Source organism: Rhinopithecus roxellana, chromosome 7 (assembly GCF_007565055.1).
Source record: "Rhinopithecus roxellana isolate Shanxi Qingling chromosome 7, ASM756505v1, whole genome shotgun sequence".
Classification (NCBI taxonomy): domain Eukaryota; kingdom Metazoa; phylum Chordata; class Mammalia; order Primates; family Cercopithecidae; genus Rhinopithecus; species Rhinopithecus roxellana.
Genome location: NC_044555.1, coordinates 79866784 through 79886702, shown reverse-complemented (window position 1 = coordinate 79886702; position 19919 = coordinate 79866784). Strand labels below are relative to the sequence as shown.

At 41.0% G+C, this 19919-nt stretch overlaps 1 protein-coding gene across 6 annotated transcripts in view; it reads right to left on the bottom strand.

The window, feature by feature from the left end:
* Window positions 1-19919, bottom strand: part of GPM6B (glycoprotein M6B) — a 175028-nt gene that overhangs the window by 38510 nt on the left and 116599 nt on the right. For 2 of the 6 annotated variants that reach the window (XM_010354065.2, XM_010354061.2), the window contains exon 1: window positions 8624-9134. The exons of 2 other annotated variants lie outside the window; for them this stretch is intronic. In XM_010354065.2, the coding sequence (XP_010352367.1) occupies window positions 8624-8684 (61 nt within the window). In that variant the 5' untranslated portion in view covers window positions 8685-9134. Of the gene's footprint in view, window positions 1-8623; window positions 9135-19919 lie in introns of those variants that run through there. 2 more of the 6 variants (XM_030934209.1, XM_010354064.2) reach the window with 2 other exon arrangements.

Sequence of the window (19919 nt, the reverse complement as noted above, 5' to 3'; positions counted from 1 at the left end):
TCACAATAATATTTTTCTTTCTGTTTTCTTTTCAGACCAACAGAGCACTAACAGAGCACTATAATTATTGCCAGCTGCACTAGTGAAGGTGAACGCAGGCTCCCTCTCTGTAAGAGCATCCAGTTCTAGTCCAGAAAACCTGACAAACAACCCAATGGTCTGCTGAATCTTGGATGAAATGCTTGTCTTCCCATTGACGTCTGCAGTATTGTCTGTCACCTCATCTTAAACTCAGAACGTCTGAGCCTAGAATGTTCTGGATTAAATCCTGTTCCAGTTATCTCCCATGTGTTATACAGAAAGGGCTACTGGTCTTGGGCTCGAACCACTGCTTAATTACACACATGGTGACAGCTGGCACTCCCTGAGGACTCAGGTCTCTATCTGGTAATATGATACAATACTTCCCACTTCTTAGGGGACTGCAAAGAAAAATACCTACCAATTTCCCTAGCACAGAGTAGGCGTCTCGTAAAAGTTAGCTGAATTACAATCTTGAAATCTCAAAGAAATCATAAGGTTGCTATGGCTAGTTTATCTCTGAGAATCCCATAAAACCTAATAAGGGGTTACATCCTCTGGGGCACCACAAATATTTAAGGATTAAAAAAAAGATTGTGCCATTGATGTGGGTAATGATTCCATCAGAAGATCAGGTCATAATGCACCATCTGGCAGCTCGGGTCTCTGAGGAGAAGAACCTAGTAAAGCCACAGTGTGAGGCAAGCAAAACCTCACAAAGCCTTTATAAAATCCCAACTCCACTCTCCACAATCTCTGAAAACTTGTAAGGTTATTTCAGGTTTGGAAGCAGAAACATGCTTTTCTAGGGTGTTTCAGAAAAAATCTTTTTGACTTCGAGGTAAGGTATACATAACTTACTTAAAACCGGGGTGGGGAGGTGCAGAAAAGATGCTGGGATAAGATCAGAACTGCACAATGAAACTACTTTTGCTACTGCTATTTTTGTGGTCAATAATGATGATGGCAGCTAAAATTTATGGAATGCTTACAATGTACTTATTCTCTGCACTCAGCACGTGGTACCTATTACATTTGTCACAAATACCCTCTGAAATAGGTACTATTATTATTCCATTTTTACAAGGGAACAACACGAGGGCAAGGAGAAGGTAATGATCACTTGCCCGAGATCTTTCAGCCAGAAGGTAGAGAAGCCTGAATGTGAACCTTAGCAATTTCACTCAAGAGGGCACACTTTGAAAACCACCATATATCCTACTGTGACCTCTGCGTGTATTGCAATTTTCTACTCTTTTGCTGAGGCAACAGTTAGCCCAACAAGAGTGTTTCTGAGGTGCATTTGCAGTTGAGTTGTGCTTCTGTGCCTCCTAAAGAAACGGTCCCGGTCCTAGGCTACTGATGTTATCTCAGGCTTCTTAAAATTTCTTAACTTTCAGCCTTCCTTAGATTGAGATTTTTGTGGGCTGGGTGTGGTGGCTCACACCTGTAATCCCAGCACTTTGGGAGGCCAAGGCAGGCAGATCACTTGAGGTCAGGAGTTCAAAACCAGCCTGGCCAACATGGTGAAACCCTCTCTCTACTAAAAATAAAATAAAAACAAAAAAACAAAAAAAAAACACACAAAAACCAGGTGTTTTGGCTCATGCCTGTAATTCCAACACTTTGGGAAACTGAGGCAGCCAGATCACTTGAGGTGAGGAGTTTGATACCAGCCTGGCCAACACGGTGAAACTCTGTCTCTGCTAAAAACAAAAAAATTAGCTGGGCGTAGTGGTGCACACCTGTAGTCCCAGCTACTTGGGAGGCTGAGGCAGAAGAATCGCTTGAACCCAGGGGAGATGGAGGTTGCAGTGAGTTGAGATTGTGCCACTGCACTCCAGTCTAGGTGACAGGGTAAGACTCTGTCTCGAAAAAAAAAAAAAAAAAAAAAAACAGATTTAGATTTTTGCTTTACAGTTTGGGAGATTCTCTCTCAGGAAGAGGTGTTGCTACATTCTCCAAAGACAAGAAAACCCAGTGGGTTTGACAGAAAAAAACAGAAGGTCAAGGCACTTCACGATCTGATCTGATTTCCTCTTGGTAAAGGGGCTGTGAGCCCTCCACATAGACGCCTAAGCAAGAGGATTCTAAGTAGCTCTATCACTTTTGATCTGGAAATTTGTATCCTTTTAAAAAATTTGTCTCTACATACTCAGCACACAGGTGCCCAATAAACACTGGCTGAATAAATATTTGGTTGAAAGCAAGGGAGCACCCTGGGACCCTGTGGACCCAGAAATGGACCTCTAGATCTCCCACCATGCTGACTTTTACCCAAGCCAGGCCATGCAATTCAGGGTATCTCTGCAGAAGATTCATCCATGCTCTGTGCTCATCTCCTCATATGGATGGGGTAAGTATCCAGATGCTCAGACAAGCAAGCACAGGCTGCTAGGCAATGACAATGAAAAATCATGGACTACTCAATGTTAACGTGCTTTCTGAGAAAAACATGGTAGCCATGCCTAAGACCCTTAATTCAGCATTAAAAAAATGAATAGATCCAGAAGACACACCGATGGGATAGACAACTGGATGGATGTGTTCCAAATCCCCTGGACTTATACTTCTGGAGAGGCCTTTTTACATCAGTGTATCTTTAGATATGAAAGAAAAGAAAAATCACTTATATTTTATATTTTTGAGCCAAATAAATAAAGGCATTAAATATAAAGTTATTTATAAAATTTGAAAAAAACACAGTATACATTTTAATCCCAAGGACAGGATCCCAACACCTAAAAGGCAGTCACAGGATTCCAAGAGGATGCGTTGGCTCAAAAGGTCTTTTAAAAATGTCAAGTTGATTCTGGGCACCTGGCAAGAAATGGGAAAATGTTTTATGCCCTACAGAGGGAAGACTGCAAAATGTTCTCCCTAAGAGAGAAGATAGAGATGAGGTGACCAGTGGTGGCTTATGAAGACAAACACAGCTGTGAGTGGTCATTGCCAAAGGTGGGCATGAAACAAGGGGAAATTGCAAAAAGGAAAGCAAAACAATGCCTTGTTCATTTTTCCCCATTTACTTATTTAATGTAATTTAGTGACAAGGCTGAACAAACGAACTTCAGACTGTCATGCTTCTTAGCACCTAGGAAATTATCACTGGAAGCAACTAAGTGACAAACACTGAGCTTCCAAGAAAGACCATATTCACCGAGCAAGGTCTTTCAAAGCTATATTTGTTATCCTTCATTTTTAGCTATTATTTAAAATATTAAGGAATGCCATAACAATGCTATAAATATAGTAAAGGTTGGTAAATTATAGCCATCTGCTTTCATTTATAAGATTTTATTGGAACACAGTTGCACCCATTTGTTTACATACCATCTAGGCTGCTTTCATGCTATGGTGGCACATTTGAACAGTTACAACAGACACTGCATGGTCTGCAGCACCTAAAATATTTACTATCTGACCTTTACAGAAAACGTGTGTTGACCCTTGATTTTAAATACAGCATAGTAAGGCTTGGCTACATAAAGCAGTTAATGCAATTAATAAAATCAGCCTATCAAATAGGAAATTACTGTATTTTCTCTTACGCACTCTTTGACGAGAAATATCACTCAGCTGGCTAAGGATCAACATTCTCCTTTATGGCATTTTGTCTGCTATTTAATCTGCCACCAATCAGCAAAATTATTATTAAAACCAAGATTATACTACCCCTAATGGTCCCTAAGATGACTTAGCACCCTTGTACTCCTATAACGTGAGCTGAAGGGACAGAAGAAGAATGACATTTCAAAGGAGAACACCTTTTTTGTTTGTTTGTTTTTTTGTTTGTTTGTTTGTTTTGAGACGGAGTCTTGCTCTGTCGCCCAGGCTGGAGTGCAGTGGTGCTATCTTGGATCACTGCAACCTCCGCCTCCCGGGTTCACGCCATTCTCCTGCCTCAGCCTCCAGAGTAGCTGGGACTACAGGCACCCGCCACCACACCCAGCTAATTTTGTTTTTGTATTTTTAGTAGATACAGGGTTTCACCATGTTAGTCAGGATGGTCTCAATCTCTTGACCTCGTGATCCGTCTGCCTTGGCCTCCCAAAGTGCTGGGCTTATAGGCATGAGCCACCGCACCCGGCCGAGAACACCATTAAATGAATAAATGAATGAACGACAAAGCACATTTGTGAAACTGGGATTGTAACCTCCCTCGCTTAAAAACAGTCGGTGTGGTCACGTTCTTCCTCCATTCCATGGCCATCCCTACTCCCGGTCAACTATCTCCCATGTATGTACATTTGGTCCAAAGGAGAAAAAAGCAAGAGTGTCTTTTTAACAATCCAATCCATCACAGTCACAGAGAGGGGAAGTTTAACTCATGGGGACACTGGTTATTTAGAATGTCCTCAGATACATCAAGACTAAGTCACTTTATTAAGATCATTTAGTCTACTTTGACCCTGTGCTTCCAAATAAGAGAGAAATGTGATCTTGAAAATCATGATAATCTTAATTCAGGGTTTACACTCAATTTCAGTGAAGGAAAATCTAAATTTCCAGAAATGGCCCAGAATTCTTTTTCTAATGAAATAGCAAGGCCAAGTCTTGAAAAATATCCTAATGGAATTAATAATGTAAAAGTAGAAGATGTACCAAATGGCTCGCTGAGATCTTTTCTGCATTTAAATGTTCTAAAAAAAAAAAAAAAAAAAAAAAAAGTCAAAAGAAGCTGTATCATACCTACCACATATGTTCCGCACCATCTGGCCAGCCACTTTTCTCTACAGCCTATTCCCCAGACACCAACTCTTCAGATGTCCACCTTGGCAAATTCTTACAGATCATAACTGCATCTAAAACTTCCTCTGTACCATATTTATATAGCCAAGTTAGAAAATGTCAATACAAATTTCAAAATGCAATAATTTGCAGATCATCAGGAATAGTGTAACGTGTGCTATGTGTCCCGTTGGGTTTTTAATCACACAAGTCGTATATTCTAGAGGAGTGCTTTTCTTCCTAAATGAAAAATGAGAGCCAAAAGTGCATATATTTTGCTAAATTTAAAAAAACACATAAGAAATTGTATCTATTATGATCAAAAAGATTAAAATGGATGTGTTAATTTTTTAAGGAAGTCAATAATTTAAATTCATTTCTTACTTTGACTATATCCTGTAATTTATTTTAAATTACACATTGTTTCCCATTCACTATATTTTTCTTCCTGTGTGGTTAGGAATTTAATTTGATACCTGTAATTTATTTCAGCAATGATTCATAGGAAGTTAACTAGCCTGACTATAATTGTTTCAGTAGAATTCAATTACCTACATATAATGAAAATAATTTTCATAACAGATATATTTTCCCCCATAATAGAGCATACAAAGTTGTTATGATTCAATTGTTTTTCTACTCAGTGATTACCCACTCTCAGCAATTTCAGATGCATTTATTTTCACAAATGAAATGACATCAAGTAATACTCCACTGAAATCAATGGAAACCTACTCTCTATCTTTTTATTATTGGGTTCATAATCTATTTCTTTTGATTCTGTCTTATTCATTTCCTTTGCTTATTCCATGTCAGTGAATCTACTTACTCAATCTTCACACTTTAATGTTTTCAATTTAAAAACTGTCATTTGTAATAATTTGGCATTTCTTACATCCATCTAAGAAAATCTGCTTGTTTTCCTTAAAAATCACTAAATATCTACTAAATACTTCTTATGAATTTTGGTATCTGGTAGCATTCTGTGATTAAAAACTATGAGACTGAAAAAACACAAATGCTCTCCTTTTCTAAGGACATGGATTAATTTTGTCTAAAGTAGAAACAAAGTCATTCTGATTTAGTTTAAGGAAAGAGCCTTCTTTGTAGGAGTTAGTGAATCATAATAGCTGGGTTGTATTGTCCTGCCGAAACTCGCAGGAAAGATCCCAACTAGAAAAGCAGGGTCAATTTATAAAGCTAAGTTTAATTTACATTCTTAACAGACACTGCAATAATTATCCAAAGATATTAATTCACATGCTATTGGGTATTAGCCACTGGGCAATACCCCAAATTAAGAGAGAGGCATCGCTCCATCACCAACCATTGAAAACAGATGGGAAAGGAGAAACACAGGAAAAAAAATATATATGTGCGTAAAAAACTCTACGTAAAGTGACAAAATTTACAGGATTAAATTTAATGAATAAAATCCTTTGCTGAAAGGCTTCAAAGAAAAACACAAAAAACAGATCCACCAGCTCAAGAATTATATAACACATTCTATAAATAATTATGTCAAGTTTTAAAATGTTAATTTCAATGGAAAAAGAATTTTTTAATAAACTTAAAATTAAATCTGAAGGAATACTGATGTGACAATCACACAGAAACATTTGTGGCTATCATTTTATCCTATGTGTACCTTAATGATGATGGGTGAGCAAACTGGGAAACTACGAAGTGTCTTCTGTGGGCTTTGATTTTGTGTAGCCAGCATATGAACTTGTTCATCTAAATGCAGATTAGATAAGTCACCCTCCAGATTAACAATTATGGCGGGTCATATAACAATCAAAACCCCTCTTGCTGTAGATCAGGAAAAACAAATTCCCTGGCTCGTATACTTATTCAAGCATGTACCGTACATGTCACACTAGCTTCTGGTAGTGTGATATTTTTGAATTATTTAACAAGCAGCTAGTGTTTATACATTTAGGTAATTTTTAAAGTTCCTTCAGAAATTATTTTTTGCTTCTAATTTTGTCTCTAAAATCACAACTAATGACTTTTCATATACAGGTCGTCAGGGATGTAGCAGCAACCTGTAGATCTGTTATTAAGTAAGATTTAATTGACATAAAATAATAGCAGTCCATAAGACTAAGTTATAAGATACACAGTTGTGTAGTAATGATTTTATATTGGTTATATGACCTTTGCTTCCTTTCAGAGAGAAATTTTAAAAAGGGATTTTTTTGCAAAGACCAAAACGGTTGTGTCTGCCATGATCGAATACCACATTAATAAAAATTAAAAGTATGTACTAAGTAAAATCATCATTTTAGGATAAAATTATGGAAGACTATAAACTGTGATAGGCTTCCTTGGGACAATGCTATTACATTATCATACCCCGACAACATGCAATCAACTTAGTCTCTAGTCATCATGGAAATGAATTTTTAAACTTTGATCTCACCTCTTCATCTTGATAAACATTCTCAAGGAGTTTCTCTTATAGCTATTTGGTCATTGATGAAATTTTTTTTTTTTTGAAAGATACACAAGAAAATACAGGCTGGGTTTTTGGTGGGGAGGTGTAGGTTTGATACAAGGATTGAAGTAAACAAACAATTTTAAAATTAAGGTGCTATGTACTTAATGCCACTGAATTGTATACTTCAAATGGTAAATGTTATGTGTATTGTGTCATACCTAAAAAATTCATTTCAAAAGTAAAATTGCTCTGTTTAGGATAAAATATTGTGTACCAATGAAATTTTACATCAAAATAAGTAAACTTTACCCTAGCATACTGTGAAGCCGAAGTACATGTAATTGCCATTTTTGTAGGTTTAAAATGGTTGACTATCAGCAATTTCATATGCCTGGATCTTTATAAATAAAACCAAGTTTTGTCCCCGTACTGGAGAATTACTCTTTAGTGACTATCAGTGGACACAAGGGCTGTGAGAAATAACTTTAGCATGATGGCTTTTTATATTAGAGCCACTGCAGTTATAGAATATGTTTTTGTGCATTTATGACAGTCTATGACTTTGAGTGAGGGAGACAGGTTAATTTACAATGCAGTGAGATCCATTAACCTAACAGTGGCTGAGCTGATTCTATGGGACATCGAACTTGAAATCAAGTCATTTTTCAGAAAAAAGAGATTAATTTTAGTTTCTACTTTCTGCCATTTTCTTACTGCAAAAACACTTTATTCCTCCAAAAAGCCATTCTGTATGAAAATTGTGGTACGTTCTAAGATTCCCTTTAAGAAATAGGACCTTTATCAATTTTCTTCTCCCCAATCTCCAAGTCATAATTAGCAGAAGATCCCCCGCCCTGCCTTTCCATCAGCACTGGGTGACAGAGCTGATGTCCCCTCTCTGAAGCTCCAACTGAAAATGATTATTACATGTCGTAGTCAGGTCCTGATACAAGAAAGAGCAATCATATTAGAATAAGAAAATTAGAGAAAGCCCAAATCACTACAGCATTAGCGGAACCAAAGCAGAATTAACATGCATGCCCCTCCAGTTCCTCCTCAGCATTAGCAGAAAACTACACATTCCATGTTCCTGGAATATAACATGCAGGACACAGAACTTAAGTTATGATTAATTATATTAATAAAAAAAAGACAGTTTCCCCAATGCATCTGCCCAAGGTGACAAACTACAGACATCCCTCTATGAAATATCACGTCGGTAGAAAGGTTTGGAACAGGAATGGATTGAAGAAAGGCTGCTCTATTAATTTAACATCAGCCCACAGGAAAAAAATCAACCCTGAAAGCAAGACCATGCCATAGGGATTGTCTCAGAGCCATTTTAAAAGAGAGACAAACCCGGCTAACCCTTTTTAAGCACCCCCCAGTGAAAAGCTTTAAACAGGCTATTGTCAGAGCGCTGGGTACCTTTTCTCTCTTGGCTTTGTTCAGTATTTTCCTCGGCTGCAGTTTCCATGGCTGGCTTCATACCATCCACCAAAAATGCTTTTCCCCCTGTTCCCCCCAACACACACTTGTTTTTCCTCCTCTTCCTTTTCTTTTGGACTCCCCTCCGTCTCTTATTTACACCCGTCTGATTGAGAGGCTCTGTTCTTCACTACAGTAGATTACAGTCCCTTCCAAGATGCAAAAGTCTTGTCAGCGTCAATTTCGCTCTGCCTACTGGTCCATAAAGACAGCTGCCAAGGGGCAGGCAGCCATACGTCACCGAGGATCCCAGTTAGAAAACAGCCTTTCGGCGCCCGGCGGTGCCTACAGTCTCAATGCAGCTTGGCGGGGTGTGGGGGCGAGGTTGTGGGGCGGGGAAGGACCTGCTCCCCACTGGGCTCTTCCTCCTTGCTCTCTTTCTTAAGATCTCAATCTCGAGCTCTCTCTCTCTTTCTCCCCACCTCGTTTCTTCTAGCCAAGTACACCCAATGAATGCTAATTAATTCTCCCAGGAAAAAATAGATTTGTGACATCAGAGGAGGGGATGTGAAGGAGAAAGAAAAGAGCCCCCTCCCACCACATGACTTTGTTAGTCGACAGCAATATATGTTGTCTCTAAGGAGACTGCATGTCTTTGCATAGGCATGACACTTTCTTTCCTGTGTGACCCCTTTATGATGTATCAGTTTATTTCATTTACCCCTCGACCCCGGCAAAGCATGTTCAAAGGACGTGCCCACAGTCTCTACTTTCTTAAATATTTGTCTTTCATGCAGTTTCTAGGTAAGTACATTGCTTTTTAAAAATATAAAGTAAAGAGGGGAGAAAAATACATTAGAGGGAAGAAAACTCAAACATGGATTTAACGATAGCAATGTAGCAATTTGGTATTAGAACCCACTCCCTTGTCTATAGTTAATATATATGATAGTAAGAGAAACTCAAGCCTAATTTGTAAAAATGCACCCTTCCTTATTTAAAAATAAGCATAACATGTTCACAAGTATATCTAGCTGACATTTTGGTAGTTTCTTGGAATGAAAATCAAAATAGTTTTTTAATTGGATATGGTTATTTCTATATGGAGTTTTACTCATTAGAATTCCTCACTCCAAATCAAAGGAGTGTTTTCAAGAGCTCTCTAAATATTCAACATAAAGGCTAGTATACCAATGATTTGCCTTCTTACATACCCAGATACCACGAGGCTGACATTCTCAACCCATACCAACATATAAGCCTTTATCATGATTATGAGCCATATGTTTCCAAGCATAACTAATTTCTGCACCATTTTTTATGCATTTGGCTGACCAATTGACCTTCACCGTCCCTATAAAAAATTAGAGAGACTCAAGTCAAATACAGGGATGACCACTGATAGGATTCCCAGATCATGAATAGTCTGCTAGTTGGTTGGGCTTAACACTTACCTTGGAAGCAAACATAAAGACAAGTTGGAGACCACCCTCTCCTAAAATCACTCTCCCAAATTTTGATGGTTTCTTGCTCAACTCCTTAAAAAAAAAGTATAAGGTACTGAATCAAAATCTTCTAACAACCTGATCTTTTAATAACTTGGTTTTAGATAATCCCTCAAACCTTCTAGATGTGTTACACTCGAGAAGATTTTGAAAACCAGTTCAGTTTGTTTCAACATTTAATTTTACATCTTGCTTTTTTCCCTTTACCCATTGTCTTAGAAGACCATGCCCATAATCAAATATGTATTCCCTCAAATTAAGGCCCCAGCCAATTTTATTGTCTCCTGGTCAGGGAATTAAGAAGTATGGCAGCCTAAAACCACAGACTTTAGAAAAAAGATTCGTTTGTGATATAATTATTTCCATGGGAAAACCCTATGGTGTGTCCTGATAGGACAGTCTTAGACATTTTTTGCAAAAACTATTTAGGTCCACTCAAATAGAAAGGTGGCAACTGTTGGTATGTAACAGGCTTGTTCTCCCAGCAGTTCAAATGAGAATTAAAGCCAAAACAAAATTCAATTCAGCACAAAAGAAGACACTGTGATTGGTTTTTAAAGTGTCCAGCGAAGTCATTTGATTATAGAACTGGCAGAGTCTAATAATTTTTTGGCTGTTGCTTAAGAATATTATTTTAATAGTGAAGTTGGTGAAAAGGTAGAATATTAAAGACATTCTTAAGAACTCTAGTTCTATATCGAGATCAAAATGATTAGACAAAATAGTCACACATCCTCCAGTTGATACCTGCATCTACTTTCCCCCTGAAAAACTACATGTAAATGAACAATTCATCACTTTTGCCCATTCACAACTTCATTATTTTCTTTTCACTAGGATAAGGTATTACAATTCTAGAAATTACCATTATATCACTTTATAACAGCCTCCAGATCTCACTAATGTTTATGATAAACCATTTGAACAGCAATTGTCAAGAGGAAGAGAGAAAAGAGTATTGTTTATTATATTTCTGAGATATGCATCCATTTTTGGCCAGAAAAGTTCTATATGTAGAATGAGTAGGATGGAAAATGTCTTCCAGAGCTGAAAATATTTCTTTGAGCCCCATGCTCTAAGGCAGTCTGGTTGAAGGTAAGAACACTTCTGAAAGTCAAAACAGGAATACAAAATACTGAACAAAACAGATGTATTAGAATGAGCATATGAAATTGCTGATATTGACCAAAAAGAACAGCAGTTTCACGTGGTTTGACTTACATATTTGTAAGTCTTCTGTATAATTGCAGCCAGCTTCGTAAACATGCACAAAATAACCTCCCTAGTGCCAGCATCTACAAGCAGCACAGACATACACAAGTGACAGTGCCTGTCTCCAGGTAACCCATGGCTAATGGGACACAAAACTCTTCTAAAACAGGGTGCTCCTGCCTGCTACAAGCACTATGGTATCACAACAAAGAAAATGGGTGGAGGGGGAAAAGAATTTGCAAAAAGCTTTGCAGAGTTGAGTTGGCTATTGCAGTAATGCTTAGAAACCTGCTGGGTAGGGTAGGGAAGGGAAAGGTGGGGAAGAGGAAGGGAAAGCGTTCTAGGAAAAATTGAAGGGCATATGAAAGGAAAAAGAGGGTACTGTCAAAGGGTCAGGAAGTGATTTTTCTGACAGAGGGACTGATGGGAAATGGCTAAGCCAGTAGGTTGGGAACCAGGTAGGTTGAACACCTTGCTAGCCCTGGAGGCAGTAGGTAGAGATAGAAGGCTCAAGAGCAGAGCTGATCATGCTTTACAAAGGTCATTCTATTGGTAATGTGGAAGACAGGGTGGGTGCAGTATGATGAGACTAGAGTCTCCTCTAGCAAACTAGTCAGGAGTCTCCTGAAACAGTACAAGCAAGAGACAGTGTGAACCTGAACTATGGCATGGGGAGAAAGTGAGGGCCCAGACACCATTGGATTGGATCTGTATGAGTAGGAGTGGAGGAGAATGTCAAGGGGAGGCTAGAATTTCTAGCTTGGGTGAATGAGGAGATGGTCATGCTGGGAACCAATATGGGGAACCAAAGAGAAGGAAGAAGTTTGGTAGGGGAGATTAGCAAGTGTGGTTGAAGGTGCTCTCAGGACATCCTGCAGGCACTAAGAGGCATTCAGGAATATGGCTCCAGAGGACAGTGGCTGGCCAGAGAACAGCATCTGGAGTCTTCAGTGTGGAGGCAGCCTTGGGAGTACAATAAGTCCAGTTCTGCTCAAATGCCATCTTCTCAGAGGACTCTCCCTGACTCTTGTCTAAAATAGCAGCTCTGACATTCCTGGTCCCCTTAACCTGGATTTGAGTTTCATCATAGCTTTAACCACGACTCAACACTGTTCACTTATTTGTTCATTACTTCCCATCCTCCTAGAATACAGGTTCCTTAAAGGCAGAAATTGTTGTCTTATTCTCCACTGTATTACCAGCTCTTGGAACACTCCTGGGCACATAGTGGGTCCTCAACAAAATATATTTTAAAGGAATGTTAAACAAACAGGGAGATACAGATTTCAAGTATGCCAAGATTAGAGCTTAGGGTACACTACCTTTTAAATGTAAAGGTAAAGGAAAAACTTTAAAAAGAGGGTAAAAGAAATTAAGAAGGACAAATTAGAAAATGAGGGAAATAAGACCAAAGTGGAATCACGAAATTAGAGAAAGGTTCTGTGAAGGGCATCAAGTTAACAATGTAACATAGTGTCAAATATCATAAAAGGAGGAAAAAGGATGAGGACTGGCAAGCAGAAAGGAGCTTTTACCACCAAATAGCCTTTGGAACTTCTGTGAGAAGGCTGAATGATGGGGAAGGATACAACACTTCCCAGTCTCTTTCACAATCACCCTCAAAATAGGAGGCTCCCACGGTCCAGTTGACATGTTAAACTCATACACAGGGTTTTGGCTGATGCATGTACATCTTGGCCCTGTTTTTAACCTGGCAAGATCATATTGGATTTTTCTTCTGTGATCTATTACATTAATGATCTTCCCAGATTTGTTGTGTTTCGAAGTATAGTAAATATGCTTTATATGTCTGGGATTCAAATCATTGATAGAAATGTTGACTACAACAAGACCAAAGTGAGGGAATCCCATGTAGACCTCTATGGACATCATCCTGGTCAGCTGGCTGGTTCATTCTTTCATTTGTTTGTTCATTCATTCATTTATTCATCCAAGATTCATTAAGCACCTATTATAGGCCAGAAATCGATCACTATTCTTTTTTTTTTCTTTTTTGAGACAGAGTTTTGCTCTTGCTGCCCAGGCTGGAATGCAATGGTGCGATCTCAGCTCACCGCAACCTCCACCTCCCGGGTTCAAGCGATTCTCCTGCCTCAGCCTCCCAAGTAGCTGGAACTACAGGTACGCACCACCACCCCAGCTAATTTTGTATTTTTAGTAGAGATGGGGTTTCTCCACATTGGTCAGGCCAGTCTTGAGCTCCTGACCTCAGGTGATCCGCCTGCCTCGGCCTCCCAAAGTGCTGAGATTACAGGCATGAGCCACCGTGCATGGCCCGAATCACTATTTTATGCTAATATGACTATGACTGTTCAGCTAACCGAGAATTCATCAAGTTGCATAATGATCTACTGACATATCCTTATCCTAGTCACATAGCTAGCAAAGACTTTGTCAAATGCCTACTTCTTCCAACTTTCTAGGATGATATTTTAGGTTTCTTCTGACTTTTGAAGGACTTCTCAGTGGGGAGTCATTAATCAGAAGGAGGGATGTTTCCGCATTCTAACTACTAATTCCTCTGCAATTTTGTGTTTTGTGGAACATTTAAGCAACATGAAATACCCTGGCATAATCCTTCCTCATTGCCCCTCAAAGGAAATCAATACCCAGAACAAGCTCACACCTCCCTGAACAAATTTTATTTCTTTCTCTTCAAGCCCCATTAAACAGCAATTTTTCTTTTTTCTAAATTGTAAATAAATTGTGCTTAAAATAATTTTGTGTTAAGTGACTCCTATTTTTTTCTTTTTCTTTTTTTGAGACAGAGTCTCGCTCTGTTGCCCAGGCTGGAGTACAGTGGCGCAATCTTGGCTCACTGTAACCTCTGCCTCGCAGGTTCAAGTGATTCTCCTGCTTCAACCTCCCCAGTAGCTGGGACTACAGGCATATGCCACCTCGCCCAGCTAAGTTTTGTGTGTGTCTTTTTAGTAGAGGTGAGGTTTCACCATATTGGCCAGGCTGGTCTCAAACTCCTGACCTCAGGTGATCCGCCCACCTTGGCCTCCCAAAGTGCTGGCATTACAGACGTGAGCCACCACGCCTGGCCTTGTGACTCCTATTTTCACATTCCTCCCCATGACAAAATCAAAGATGTGTTCTGGTAGCAAATACATGGGCCCTCTCTCTACTTGGAGAAAACAGAATGATAAATACAGCAAGATTCTTAAATAGTACAGACAGAAAAGATACTTTTTACATAAAGTAGCAATAATATTCAACATATTAATTCTGTGATGTTAAAAATGCTGCATACATTTAAAAACACAGAAACTGGACACATAGCATGGAGCCAGGAATTTCTAAATGTGATTTAGAATGTGATTGTCTAGATTTGGGTCCTTTCCATAATCAGACTTTCCCAAAGCTTTGTCAATTTGGCAAAGACTTTGTCCTCCATTACCGGAATTAAATTTCTCATTTTTCATCCAATGTGGGTTTTTTAAAAAATATCTTTTGATCCCTTACTCTTTTTAGTTTTTTTCTTCATGTATTTTCTGAGTACCTCTCGTATATTTGCTATACTTTCCTTTATAGGAAATGACACTGCATAAAGCTAAGAGTTGAAAAGACAAATCAAACTGGTTGGTGTATAGGAAAACGCTTATAAACGGCAAAGCTCTGTGAACTATAAGCCATCATTGCCAGTGTTTCTCTTTAATGGTAGAGGTGGAGCCCAGGCACGTCACTATCATGAAACTGGCTAACATCGATGACAATGAGCACACACGGAACCTCTGTTAGCCAATCTCTTCTCAACTTAATCACTTGTTTATTTAACAACTGTCAGTGTCCTCATTAGGAGCCTCAGGAGCCACCAAAACAGTGATTGTTGAGTTTGGCAAAAGCCAACTTGAGCTGTAATGACCCTCTCTCTCCTGACAAAAACATTCCACTGATTTTTTTTAACAGAGTCCTGATCTGTTGCCCAGGCTGGAGTGCAGTGGCATGATCTTGGCTCACTGCAACCTCTGCCTCTCGAGTTCAAGCAATTCTCCTGCCACAGCCTCCCGAGTAGCTGGGACTACAGGTGTGTGCCACCATGCCCAGCTATTTTTTGTATTTTTAGTAGAGAAGGGGTTTTGCCATGTTGGCCAGGCTGGTCTCGAACTCCTGACCTCAAGTGTTCCACCCACCTCAGTCTCCCAAAGTGCTGGGATTACAGGCATGAGCCGCCGCACCCGGCCTCCACTGAACCTCACTTTCAAAAGGAGAGCAAGGAATAAAAGTTTGGCACCAGCAGGCTGAGGCTTCCTATGATGGAAACTGGTGTGGCATGAAAAGTTTCAACATACCGGGCTGCCAAATGGGCACAGCACAGGCAGTACTGTAGCATGAGGTGGCATGTGCCTCCTCAGCACTGGTGTCTACTGCATCTGTCTGTCCCAAAGTCAAGGTCGGCATTACTGCTCCTCTCCTCGCTCTTAAATCAAGATTGCTCCACCTTGGCACTAGTGATGTTTGGGGCTGGATCATTATTGTGAGGCTGTCCTGGGCATTGTGGATGTGTAACAGCATCCCTGGCCTCTACTCACTAGATACCAGGAGCACCACCCCTGTTTTGATTAACTAAAATGTTTCTAAACACTGCCAAGTGTCTCCTGGAGGGTAAAATCATCCCCAGTTGAGAACCATTGCCTTAGAGCTATCTTTTTTTCCCTAAGCTTCATCTGGCTATTGTGATATTCTATCAGAAAATGGTTCTCAGGCCTAGCTGTGCACTGGAATCATAGGGGAAGTTTTTAAAATATTGATGCCGGGACATCACTCCCAGAGATTCTGATTTGACAGATGGGGTTGTGTGGTGGGCATGAGAGCTTTCAAATCTCCCCAGGTAATTCCAATATGCAGCCAACTGCTGGAGGCAGGAGGGAAACAGACAATGTGTGCTACGATGATGGCGACACAATCAGAGCTGTTTTAGGAAAATTATCCAGAGGGCAGCTGGATGGACAGATAGGAAACCAAAGAGGGCAGAATCAGGGCGACCATACTTGATTAGGGAAGAGGTGGGGACTGCATACTCAGCTGAGGCAGGAATGAAAAACCGCATATTAAGGCAAGAGGGAGAGATTCAGGGTTGATCCTGAGACTTTCAGCTTGGATCCCTAAAAGGACAGTGAGTCCCATAGGGAAGTGGAGAGAACGGATGATGTATTGGTTTTCTGGGGCTGCCAGAACAAAGCACCACAAAGTGGGTGGCTTTAAACAACAGAAATTATTCTCTCACAGTTCTGGAGGTGAGAAGTCCAAAGTCAAGGTGTAGGTGGGGCCATGTTTTCCACGTTTTCTCTGAACGCTCTAGGGGAAGATCCTCCTTTCAGCTTCTGGTGATAGCCTGCAATCCTGACGTTCCTTGGCTTGCAGATACATCACTCCCATCTTGGCCTCCGTCATCACATGGTGTCCTCTCTGTGTGTCTATGTCTGTGTCTCTTCTTATAAGTACACCAGTCATATTGGACTGGGGCCTACCCTCACTGAGTATGGCCTCATCTTAACTCGATTATATCTACAAAGACCCTACTTCCAAATAAGGCCACATTCACATAGGTAGCAGGAGTTAGGACTTCAACATATTTTTTGAGGGGGGTTGGGGACACAATTCTACCCACACCAGATAAGGAGAGTGAGAAGGACTATCAAGTTTGGAAGCCATGTGGGTGGTGTCTGTGCAGCTGCTCAGCCTGAGCAGAGTTTGGAAATGAAGACTTGAGTGTTATCATCAGCAGAGAGGAACCTATTATCATCACAGGAGTGGGTGGGATGCCAAGGCAGAAGGTACAGAGGAGAAAACCTTTCAGGTGCCTCCTAATTCAGGGGATCTCTAGTGGGAGAACCACCCTCAAAGGATGCAGAAGATGTTGACAAAGTTCCAGGACAGGGCCCTGTCACAGAGGAGGAGCGAATTTTAAGAAGGAGGGGGTGTCCCCACAGTCAAGGCAACCAGAAGGCGAGGACTTGGCAAAGGCCACTGAAATGGAAAATTCTGATGTCCTTGCCAGCATCAGTGCAAAGCCTGGAATGGAAACCACTTTACAGGGGGGCTACAGAAGTTCGGCTGGGAAGTGAAGAAGAGGAAGCAGGGGCAGCCCACTTTCTAAAGAAATTTGGTAGTGAGGGGAAGGCCAGAGAAAGATGCAGGCAGCTTAGGGAGAAAAACACAGGAAGAGAGTCCCAAACATGTCTTATGCTGAAAAGGCAGTGACAGCCACTGAAAGAGAGGTTTCAAAAGATGCCGGTGAAGATGGACAGATGATGAATGGAGATCACAGGAGAGGAAGAGGGCCAGCTGTGGATGGCAGGATGCGATGCTTCTCCTTCTGAAATGGAAGTAAGGAAGAGGAAACAGAGGGAAAAGGAAAAGTCATCCAACTCCAAGATTTAAGGAATTTCATCTTAGAAGAGGTGGTAGGGATGGAGAGGTTAAAAGGGCAACCTGTCCAGCATTGAGAAGGGTACATTTGTGTCTTGATTTAGTTCACCTCATAGCCCTAAGAAGGAGAAAGTATCAGCTCTGTTCTATGGGTGACAAAATGGAAGGTGTGATGGTCTTGGGTCTTAGTAAGGTAGGTGGATTGCCCTGAGTCTAGACTGCCCAGGGACCTGAGTGGGGCTGAGTTTCCAGGGGCACAGAGACACTAGGGAGGTAGACTGAAGGAGACAAGGAATACCCTTACCTTATGTCTCACCACCCTAAGGGGAATAGACCCCAACATGACAGAGCCACACTGAAGAAACAAAGCCAAAATGGGAAATGAGGACCAAATGATGGGTTTTTAAACTGGTTTCAAGAAAGTTTCTGGCTGGGTACAGTGTGGCTTATGCCTGTAATCCCAGCACTTTGGGAGGTCAAGGCAGAAGAATTGCTTGAGCCTAGGAGTTCAGGACCAGCCTGGGCAACATAGCAAGGCCCTGTATCTATTAAAATACATACATACATACATACATACATACATACATATATACATACATACATACATACATAAGGATAGCCAAGTGCAGTGGGGCACACCTATAGTTCCAGTTACTCAGAAGGCTGACGTGAGAAGATCGCATGAGCCCAGGAGTTGGAGGCTGCAGTGAGCAATGATCACACTACTGTACTCCAGCCTGGGTGACAGAGTGAGACCCTGTATTTTTTAAGAAAAGCTTCTACTTCTTCCTGTGTACACAAGGAATACAACAGGAGACAGACAGCTGATCTACTGACAACATGCTTCCTAATTATTACATCCCATGGGGCGCTTGGATTCCCTCATTAAGAGTGGCACAATGAGCATTCCCTGCGAGGGCCCCCAATTAACTCATCTACCCAGCATGTTCCAGCCAACATGAACAAGGGCCAGCCTTCCAGACTCCTCTTTGTTAGCTGTTTAACCGCCGTTATTGGAATCCCGGTCATGTTTCTGGAGCAGTTCCTTCTTGGTTCAGCAGAAACCACCGGGGCTAGGTTATTCTCTCACCCAAAGAGTCCTCAACTCAACCACAAAGCTGGGGGAACCTGGGGTGCTCTGCTGAGGATTTGCCTTATATCATCTGCCAAAATCCCAATCGCACTGTCTCCCCATCTCCAAGTCCCCTCCTGAAAGGCACGGGCCAAAGTCCATCTCCTTTCAAAAGCCTCCTTGGTGAAATCTACCCACTTCCTTTTTTTTTTTTTTTTTTTCCTTTTAGAGTCCAGGTCTCACTTTATCACCCAGGCTGGGGTGCAGTGGTGTGATCATGGATCACTGCAGCCTCAAACTCCTGGGCTCAAGCCATCCGCCTGCCTCAGCCTCCCAAATAGCTGGCATTACAGGTGTGACCACGCCCAGCCCATTTCCCCCTTCTTAGCATTCTAACTCACCCCACTATCTCTCAGTTATAAATGCAAGCCTCCATGGATGGCAGCTCCCTGCACTAAAAGGACACTCATCTGCCTTGACCTTCCTCCCACCCAGGTTGTAGACAAAGGCTTGTGCCAACTTGGATCAGGCCCAACCTTCAATACTGTGCCACCATGGAAGGCTTCCCAAGGTAGGCGGATCTCAACACCTTCAGCCTGCTTTGCTAAAGGAAGACAGACATTACCAAATTGAAGGTTAAATCACAGGACACTTGGGCTGTAAAAATTCTCACAACAGAAGTTGGAAAATTATGGGATAAGTGCAGCAGAAGTAGCGATAAAGATGACATGACTTCTTTAAGAACCCTTCTGAGAACTCAGGGTGGCTCAGGGAAACCTTCAGGCCTTGATGCTGTTTCAGCCACTCCCTGCCTTCAACATGCAGGAGTTGACGTCATCTTTCCCTGAAATAGAGTCAATGTGTGGACTAATGAGTTTCTACCTGTCGGGCTGCCAGGAAAGGTGCTTTCTCAAGCAGGCACACAGATGCCCACATACCTCTTGGGGAACCAGACCCCTTCAAATCCACCCCCCCTACAGTGCTCATGTCACATTGATCTGAGCAACAGAAAGCATCCAGCAAACACAGGGGTTGGTTATATTTTTCTAATCTTTGTACATGTTCCTCTGCAACTATTACCAACTGCTATGGCTTGAATGTGTCCCCAAAT